This window comes from Dichomitus squalens (genome assembly GCF_000275845.1).
Source record: "Dichomitus squalens LYAD-421 SS1 unplaced genomic scaffold DICSQscaffold_3, whole genome shotgun sequence".
Taxonomy (NCBI): Eukaryota; Fungi; Basidiomycota; class Agaricomycetes; order Polyporales; family Polyporaceae; genus Dichomitus; species Dichomitus squalens.
The window spans coordinates 1,645,989-1,655,456 of record NW_006766885.1 but is presented as its reverse complement, the minus strand read 5'-3'; the positions used below and the strand labels follow the sequence as shown (position 1 = coordinate 1,655,456).

The 9,468-nt window shown below is 55.8% G+C and overlaps 2 protein-coding genes and 1 non-coding gene across 3 annotated transcripts; all 3 read left to right on the top strand.

Moving 5' to 3' along the window:
* The first annotated feature begins 63 nt into the window (after window positions 1-63).
* Window positions 64-134, top strand: DICSQDRAFT_t28. Its single transcript has one exon. It is a non-coding gene; the product is annotated as a tRNA-Gly (tRNA).
* A 1,562-nt stretch (window positions 135-1,696) lies between these two features.
* Window positions 1,697-3,294, top strand: DICSQDRAFT_178060 (family A1 protease; the record flags this gene model as incomplete). The annotated part of the gene is made up of 7 exons (XM_007362085.1): window positions 1,697-2,080; window positions 2,149-2,288; window positions 2,350-2,559; window positions 2,629-2,768; window positions 2,822-2,940; window positions 2,992-3,036; window positions 3,103-3,294. The coding sequence occupies 7 exons, from the start codon at window positions 1,697-1,699 to the stop codon at window positions 3,292-3,294; spliced, it is 1,230 nt and encodes a 409-aa protein (XP_007362147.1).
* A 474-nt stretch (window positions 3,295-3,768) lies between these two features.
* DICSQDRAFT_159579 (uncharacterized protein) lies at window positions 3,769-7,850 on the top strand (the record flags this gene model as incomplete). Its single annotated transcript, XM_007362084.1, has 7 exons — window positions 3,769-3,927; window positions 3,964-4,082; window positions 4,132-4,395; window positions 4,450-4,705; window positions 4,771-4,843; window positions 4,916-4,987; window positions 5,041-7,850. The coding sequence occupies 7 exons, from the start codon at window positions 3,769-3,771 to the stop codon at window positions 7,815-7,817; spliced, it is 3,720 nt and encodes a 1,239-aa protein (XP_007362146.1). The 3' UTR covers window positions 7,818-7,850.
* Between the last annotated feature and the right edge of the window lie 1,618 nt (window positions 7,851-9,468).

Genomic DNA, 9,468 nt, shown 5'->3' with positions numbered 1-9,468 from the left:
AAACCTGAAACAAAACTTCCTAATAAAGGAAGAATTATTCACCGCAAATGGACTTCAAGTATTACACTGATGGTGAAACGGTATCATGCTTGCCTTCCAAGCAAGCGGCGTGGGTTCGACTCCCGCTCAGTGTACGATGGACACTGTCTGTTTTGCCCTCTTCTTCAAAAGAGGGCTTGTCAACTTCATATTCAAGATTTGGGCAATTACTTGTAAGGTTGACCCGGTGCACAACCTATGACATCACGTGCTGAAAATGTCACGCTTTGGCGGGGAAAAGCCTGAAATTCGTATAGGCTCGACGACGGGAGCAAAATCGAAAAATTGAGAACCAGAGAGCTGTAGCGAGTACACTTCTCTTTGGTTCTCTGGTTTTAGATTTTTGAATCTGGGGAAGGGGACTGAGCCTATACAAGAATACGCCTCAGGTCCCCAGCTAAATCATCGCTGAGCGCCGACCGGAGAGTCACGCCTTGGCGGAGGGCACGTGCCGAATAACGCTGTGACATAGTAGTAGGTTGTGCACCGGGCCAATCTTAGAGGTGTGGTGTTTTCACAGCCTTCGTCTCAACGTGTTGGGTAGAGAGTACTATGTGGTCGCCAGTATGATGATTTGTGTCCATCGATGGTTTGTATCCATCGATGGTTTGTATCCATCGATGGTGCCTACATACATAAGAAGATAATCGTGCGGTACGTTTGAAAGCGAGCGAGCTTACGGCCTGTTGCTTCAACTGGCACCATGTCTCTTTTACCTTGAGCCTTGCCACCAGCTCTACCGTCACAACGGTGTCTCCCAGACTCTTCTGCGCTGTTGCAAGGCCCCCGTCCCGTGTCCAATTGGTCGACATTTGTTGTCTTGGTGTGCTGGTAGTCTTGCTTCAGGTCGCCTCAAGGACCTGTGATTTTGGAGCATCTTATCCACACTGCTGTCAGTGGTATATCAGTGGTACTTCTTGCAGGCCTTATCCCATCTGGTGGAGAGCGAACCAGGAAGCAAGAGTGACCGTCTAGGCCACTCATGACCGTTCTCTGACCATGCCTTCCGTGTTCAGACTTCGCCTGCCTTTGGCGGGTCGAGATAGGTTCGCGCGAACTGCGATAGGTGCGACTTACACGAACGTTACTGGATGTTGCGACCCGCCTAGAGGATTTGACCTGACATCCATTGTCTTCCCTGCGGATCCCAAGACGAGATCGAGCGAGCAGAACCAGAAGGTACAATCATGCGCTGCGGTGATCCGGGAAGACGAGTGACGATTGGCCCTACTTCGCTCAGCGTCAGGAGAACTTCATCTCCTCGACATTCGGAAGGAAACTTAGCGGACTCAATCGGCTTCCTTGGACTTCCCGCCAGTCCACACCTGACGTGCACTCATTAACAGCCCAGGAACCAATGTGCCGCCATACGCAGATACATCCTGCAACCGTGCATATCCAAACTAGCGTCACGACCCATTTGGACTCCTTTCTCCTCGTCCTCTCATTCACGGGATCCTACTTCAGCTTCAGGGGCAATTGGTACTCTTTGGGAACACTCTTCTCTTCACCAAGTCCAACCTGTCAGCCGCTAACCTGTCAGCCGCTGATCTGGTCCTCGTGTCCCTACAGTTAAAGCGCGATTGGACTCCTCGGTACGACTACCAGTGCCTTCCTTCCCAGGCATCTCTGAGCCCCATTCCTCCCAGCCATCGCCATGACTCGCTTCTCAGCTCTCCTCGCGCTCTGCGCTGGGGCTCTGACCACGAACGTGGTCGCCAGCCCGACCGTCATTCGCGAGTCTCTCGTGACGCTCCCGCTCGCGCGCCGTCTAAACGCGACCGGGGTCAGGAACATCGTCGCGCGCGATCAGGCTCGCGCGAAGGTTCTCAAAACACGCGGTAACGTGGGCAATTCCAAGACAGGGCCCATTGATGACCCCTTGGACGACGTCGTCGTCAGTTACACCGTCGATGTGAAAGTCGGGACCCCGCCGATCACGTACACCCTCATCGTCGACACCGGCAGCTCTAATACTTGGGTCGGTGCGAATCAGAGCTATGTTGCTACTAACAGCAGTGTGGACACCGGCGATTCAGTGGTAGGTTGCTTCATCTCTATTGACCTCATTCCCACCCTACTGATGCTGTCTATGGGTTCGCTGAATAGTTCGTGGAATATGGTTCGGGGGGATTTGTAGGCGAAGAGTATACCGATACCGTGGCGGTCGGTAAGCTGACCATCGCCAACCAAAGCATCGGGGGGGCCTATCTCGCGTATGGCTTCAGCGGCGTCGATGGTATCCTTGGGTACGCAAAGTGACTTGGTATGGGTATGGAATCATAAATACTAACGAGATGCTGCTCACAGGCTCGGGCCGACCGACCTGACGAATGGTACTACTTCGGGCGGCGGCACGGTCCCGACGGTCCTCGACAACGCAGTCACGCTTGGTGTGGTCAAAGAGAAAACCCTCGGGATTTCTTTCGAGCCCTCTACTGGCGACGGCACTGCGAGCAACGGCGAGCTCACCTTTGGTGGTACGGATAGTACCAAGTTCACCGGAAAGCTGGACTACGTGTAAGGAGCTTTCCCTTGAGGCATACACCATATTAACGCCTTGCACATGCGGCAACTCTTACCACTTAGTCCTTTTACCTCCACTTCTCCCGCATCAGAATATGTTGGTATTGACCAGTCGATCACGTACGGCAGTGGAGGACAAACAATCCTAGCCTCCACCGCCGGAATTGTCGATACGGGTACCACCCTCATCATGATCGCCAGCGGTGTGTCACACTCTTCCTTTATACACTGCTGGAAATTCATGGCGAAGATTCAGATGCGTTTTCTACGTATACCAAGGCCACGGGAGGGACTGCAGACAAAGCTACTGGTCTCCTCAAGATCACTCAGGAGCAGTACAACAACCTGCAGAGCCTGTTCTTCCACATCGGCAAGGTCCGTCTTAGCCCCCTTGCACGGTCCATAAAACTCATGAAATTTGGCCAGAACACCTTCGAGCTAACTCCGAATGCGCAAATCTGGCCGCGTGCTGTGAGCCCTTCTTCTGTTGGTTAGGTCATTGCCCGCCGCTTACCTATCCCATCGACTCCGCACCAGCTCAACACAGCCATTGGCGGGCAAGACGGAAATATATATCTTGTAGTCGCCGATGTTGGGTCGAACAGCGGTTCTGGATTGGACTTCATCGATGGCTTCACCTTCCTCCAACGCTTCTACCATGCCGTCGACTACGCGGGCGGACGGGCGGGTTTCGCGACTACGTCGTTCACCCACGCGTCGACCAACTGAGTGTCTAATAACGAGGAACATCGAAGAACGAGGGAACTGGCAATGCAGTGGATACGATGGTGCGAAGGTTGAATGTATGCTAGACTCAGGCTCTGGCCTGTGTTAGTAAATAGTTGACGGTAGACTGCAAAGAAGCCGAGATATTGCGTAATGAACGCATGGCATGATGATGAAGCCTGTGCGTCCTCTCGCCGCGATCCTGTCATACGTGTCTCAGCGAGCAAGCAGTTATGTACATCGATGGCGTTGGCCTTAGACCAAAGAGCGCGGCTGAGCGGGAGCGTCACGGGTGCACTTTGTCACAGTCATGTGTCTGTGATCACATCGCCCGTCGCGTCGATCGCAAGTTTGACGCGTGACGCGTCTCGGTTGCTCCCGGGCCTTGTCTCAGTACGACCACTTGCATGTCCGCTGGGTATCACTTCACTCTGTTCCTCTCGTCTATAGTCTGCTTGATCTTCTGCTCTGCTCAATATGACTGACTCGATACCCAACCCCTGGATTGTCGAGTACCTCGTCGACATTGCTGAACAATACGGGGCAAACCTCGCAGCAGTACCGCGGAAAGACAAGGCTGCTAAAGCGCAACTAGTCAAGGTTGGCCGGAGTTCCGTCTTTGAAGCAGCGAAGAGGGTTCATAGCCGTACTGAAGCGTCCTCTTGTGGATAGTTCTTGACTTTCCCTCCCCCTGATAAGGACGAACCGTGCGCGCTGTGGGTCGAAATTTCGGACAAGAAACACGTCATCCGCGCCCGACTGAGCGCAGACGCGATACAAAAACATGATGCGTACGTCCTCGTGCTCCGTCTAGACAGGCAAGTGCTAACGCTGGCGCAGAAATCCCGCACATGGTGGGAAGCCCATCACCTCGCGCAAGTCCGCCTTCGTCCTGCTCAAGGACTTCCGTCCTGCCCTCGGACGGGTGGCCCGGAGAGATGGACAGAGCGGCATGACAGAGGAATCGACCCTCTTCTTGGACGTAGACACTATTGTGCTCAAAGGTGCGTTTGGCGAGGCGATGTGGGGCTCCCCCGTGGATTCCTCGAACGACCCAAAAGTACGGGATTGGATACATGGCTTGCGACAAGATGGTGGAGCAGGGTGAGTGACATGCTTCTACCTTCGGAGCTCCAGAACTGAAACAATTAGCGATAGCAATGTCCTGAAGCTGAGGAAACAGGAGGCAGCTGCTCACGCTGCCGAGCGAGAGGAGTTTGAGAAGAAAGCTGCGATGAAGCCGGCGGCAAAACCTTCTATGCAAACGACGATCAACCCTGCTGCTCTGGACATGAAGGTTCGTGTGGCAAGGAAGTCCGTTGCTCAGAAGCCGAAGAAGTCCATCAACGACGAAGACAGTCGGCAAGCCCTTATCCCGATTAACAAGGAGGTTCTACGGCGGGCCGCCTGGAAGGTGTGTCTCTATCTAATGCCTCATGACGCCGGTCATTGACTCGGCGCATATATACACTGGTACAGCGGTTCCACGCGAACATGGTCAAGTACTTCCGCCCGCCGGATGACATCTTCGAGCAGTTGATATCTTTATGCGGTGAGTCAGCTTGCACTGGCAATGTACACGGATCGTGCAATGGTTGTCACTGAACATGACCGCTTTGCCTAGATGGATCCTCATCCAAGTCCGCAATCCAGGTTTCAAAGGCGGCACAGAGGCAACAGCCTCGCTCGCGCTCAGGTGCGCGACATGCTGAGATTGTTCTTCCCTCATGCTGATCGACTCAAGTGCAGGCAGCCCCCGAGCAGGTACCCCGCGGTTCTCGCCTCCTCCTAGATCCCCTTCACATTGGTCGCCTTCGGTACGCGGGAGCCCTCAGCGCGATCCAGCGGGTGACTCGTCGGAGACGGAGGAGGAGCCTAGCGACGACGGAATGGAGGTCGACGATCCCAATTCGGCCCAAGTCAATGGCACGATGGACGAAGACCCTCCCGATCCACCAGAAGCCAATGGTGGTATAGACGAGCGGCGCGACGAAGACGAAGACGCAGCCGCGAACCACAGCTCGTCGTCCCTCACAATGCCACCCCCAGCGCAGCCCCGGCCCGCTCCCACTCCATCCGACGTCCCCTATGCGACCTCGCAGCCGCAGCCTCAGTCTCAGGTCGCCGAGCCTCCGTCCCAAGCTGCGGACCATGACCTACCCCCGTCGAGCCTTCCGATACCCCCATCCAGTCTCCGCGACCAGCTGTCTTCCCCTCTCACTCAGGGTCGTGACATATACCAGCCCTCTTCGGTACCTCGGCTAGGATGGAGTGCGAGCGAACCACTGATACGTCGAGTTCCACCCCCGGTATATAGCATGCTACGTCCTGACCCGGACGCCAGCGGTGAGGGAAGGGTGCTGGTGGAGAATTCAGATACAGCGAGCCCCGGTAGCCAGCGCGTGGGTATGTCCCAGAGCCAGAGTCATATTCAAAGCCAGAGTCAGAGCCAAAGTCAGGGCCGGGACGAAGGGGAGGAGGAACGCTCGCAAGAGCAGCGTGGGTCTCAGTACCAGCGGCCGTCGAAGCTGCGGAACGAGCTACGGCACGGGCGAACGCGATCAGCTGAACGGGAAGGGGACGTGCATGCTGCGGTCACGCATGACGAAGAACCGGTCCCGGTAGAATCCTCGCAGGGACGCATCGAGGGCGTTCTCGCCACGGAGGCGGAGGAGGAAGGCCCACCGGCGCTGTCGCAGAACGTACAAAACTTGTCACAGCCGCCATCGCAAAAAATGCACGATCCGCTGCACTCCCCCTCGCAGGAGTCGCAGAAGTCGCGCCAGTCGCTCTCGTACCAGGGCGATTCACAGAGCCAGGACAAGACTGCGGAGGCGCCTCCCGCGCCCTCCGAAGCACCTGTCGCAGGAGCCGAGGAAGCAGCCGTTTACGAGAGCGAGGAGGCGCCTGTTACCCTGGACGAAAATTTGCCGTTGGCGGACAGGACTGTTGTCCACGTCGAGCGAGCATCGCCTCCTTCCCCCATGCAAGTTGACGAGGAACCCGGATCACTCGTGGAGAATGTTGGGAATGCACCTACGTGGGCTGCTATCAAGAGCGCGCCCTCAACGGACAGCGAGGGCGCCGATAGTCAGGAAGAAGAGGCGGATGTCGACCAGCTCCTCTCAGACCCGATAGACATGGACCAGCGCGACAGAGCACCGACGACCAAGACCAGACGGAAGGGCGCGACGATCCAGGGTGCAAGGGGACAGCTAGACCCGGACGACGCGCGTACGGCGGCTATGGTCGACCGATACGTTTCGGGGATACAGAAGAAGACCGCGAAGGAGAAGGCACAGCGCCGGGATGGACGCCCTTCTGCGGAGGTGTTGGCTTCACGTCGGCCCACTCCTGCTGCCGATGAACAGCCCAAGGCTCGCCTGGCTCAACGCCGCAATAAGGGTCAAGGTGGTCCGGGCGTACCGTACGACCGGGGCGTGTTCACGAACGAGGAGTCCCTCAAGCTAACCGGCGAGGACGAGCATCCTAGTCCCGTGGATAGCCCGCCTGCCTCCAAGCATTCGCGACATGATCCCGAGGTCTGGACCGCGCCGACCTTCATGCGGAAAAGAAGCAGGTCGAAGGAGGACATAGGTTCTCGTCTCGCGAAGGCGAATGGGAAGCCTCAGCCATCTGCTGTGTTGGCTGCTGGGACGACTGCGGTACAGAAGCGGCCTGCTAGTGTTTCTCCGGAGTTGGAACAGGAGGAGCCATCGACCAAGAAGCGGAAGACGTCTACAGCTGCCATTTCGGTTTCCGGGGACAACGCCAAACCTCGGTTGGAGCAGCAGCAAGCCGGTCAACGCGACAGGAAGTCCGAACATGTCTCTGCGGCGGCGAGCGGGCCGTCCACACTATCCCGTGACCGCACACAGGATCTTCAAGCCCTGCCGAAAAAACCTACGCAGACTCGTCCTCCCTCAGATGCTGCTAGTGCATCGGACGCAGGAAGCACCGCGCTTAACTCCAAGTACCTCGACCTTCGCGCTGCTTCTCGGTCATCCTCCCGATCTTCTACGCGTGCGCCCAGGGCAGGAACTCGAGGGCCTGTGCAGACCATTCCTACGCCAAGTGAAGCGTCCTCGAGCACCGGGAAGGGCAAGGCCCGGACGCTTACTGTCACAGACGAGCGAAAGGGAAGCGTAAGCTCTTCAATGCCGCGCTCAAAACCTGTGCTACCTGTGCTTTCAGGAGCGAAGACGGTGTCTTCCCGTGGTACTACCCAGCGTTCCTCCGATCCTGCCAAACAGGGGTCATTGTCAACTCATGCTGTCCCTGCTCCGTCTGGATCGAGTTCTGGGGGTGGGGCCCTTGTGAGCGAGCTGCCGCCGCCTGGTCCTGACAAACCAGCAGAGCAACGTAAATCATTGCTGGATGGGTATAAGGTCTCGCTAGATCTTGTGAAGGTGCCCGGTGGGCCGCCGTTACTAGATTGGAACGATCTACTACACATCTTATTGAGGACCGGACAGGCGCGAGCACGTCCGGCGTCGGGTGCGAGCAGAAGCGGAGGAGACGGGTAACGCCAATATGTCGTGCGATGTGTGGCGATTCTCTGTATATACTACAAATCTAAACCCACTTCAAGGACGTCGATGCCGCAGAAGTGTCCATGCACATGCACTGACGTAGTTGATGCAGACCCAATATAGTCGTTTCGCAGACGGTTTAGAGCTGGCGGTTCGAGCTCCTCATTAGTGTAGGACAGGTGGAGCACATTTTCGAAACCGCTGGCGAAATGGTTCAGTGCATCTGGGTATATTCGCGCGCAGCTGGCATTCGTCCCTGTCGTGCCGGACGACTCCCTTCGCGCAGCCGCCATGTTTATAGCTACTTACCTCTCTGGATTTCCCTTGGTGAGGTCTTGGCAACGGCGGCGACGATATCTCAACCCTATATGGCCTTTCTCTCACCTGCCGCCAGCTCCGTCCTCGTAGTCTCTGCCTGCTGATTGTCAATGTTGATCTTGTCCAGATGATTAGAAAGCTGCATATCATGGCACTTTGTGATTGATATCTGGTCATCTCAGATACTGTGGGCCAGAATTTGGTACTCTGAGGGATCCTGGATTGAACGATGCTGGCCTGAGAGTTGATCCTAAGCTCCATCACCCTGTTAGATTCTCACTACCGCACGATCCAGATGAAGTGTCTGCAAAGAGACAGGAGACCTGCTTCTCGCCTTGTCGTACATACTGCGTACACACCCGAGGTGTTGTCTTTCGCCCTCTTGGCGGACGGAAGGTTGTTGTATGGATGGGGGGGGGGGCGCGCTACGATGAAGGTCTGGAACACTTCCAGCAGCGTGACGGCATTGTCCTTGGAAGGACACGATGATGGGGTCTATGCTGTTTTGCTTCTTTCCTTGCGGAGAGTACGTCGCGTCAGCTTGACAGGACGGTACGATCGTAGAGGACAAGCGATGGGTCATGTTTGTCCATTTACACAAGCAGAAAGGTAGGATTACACATCTCGCTGTCTCTCAAGACAGACTGATGCGTCGTATGCGTGTGAAGGGGAGAAGGGGGGAGTCTTCATCAGACGTTTAATCGAAATAGTTCCACTTGGATAACCGAAGTGTAGTATGCAGTCGCCATCTTGATGTTTGTGAGACCTCCTTAGCAGTCATGTGCATCTATTATATAAGGCACCCTTATAGTCAGTGTGTACTACTTGAAATTGCTGGAGGTGTAATATGCCATGGCTTACTGCATTGGTAAGTTGCCACTGGGAGCTAGTAGAGTAATTTGGTGTGTGTTTGAAGCTCACCTGGAGAGCTTGCATTCATATGAATTCACAAGTATACTTCGTTCCAGGGCTTTGGAGTCCTGTCCTCAATAGTCGTGAGTCAAGATGGGGTTGCAGTGGACTGAGAACAAGCGCCCTTACTCGTTGAGGGCGGCACCACGGCCACGTGATGCGGTACACAGTCGCGTCTGCTGCGCACGCGGTTCGTCTTTGCTCCCTGCGGCCATCTTCTCCTCCCCCCTCCCCAGTGCTTCCTCCCTTCCGTGCTGCCCTTTAATCTACGCCTGGGTTATGGTGAAAACGACCACACGTACGCGATAATATGGCTTCTCGACGCAGACAAATCACCTACGCTCCGCTCAACGATACTCATGACACCCGTGACGTTTCTCCCTCGCGGCCCTCGGCAATTATGCGACTCGCTATG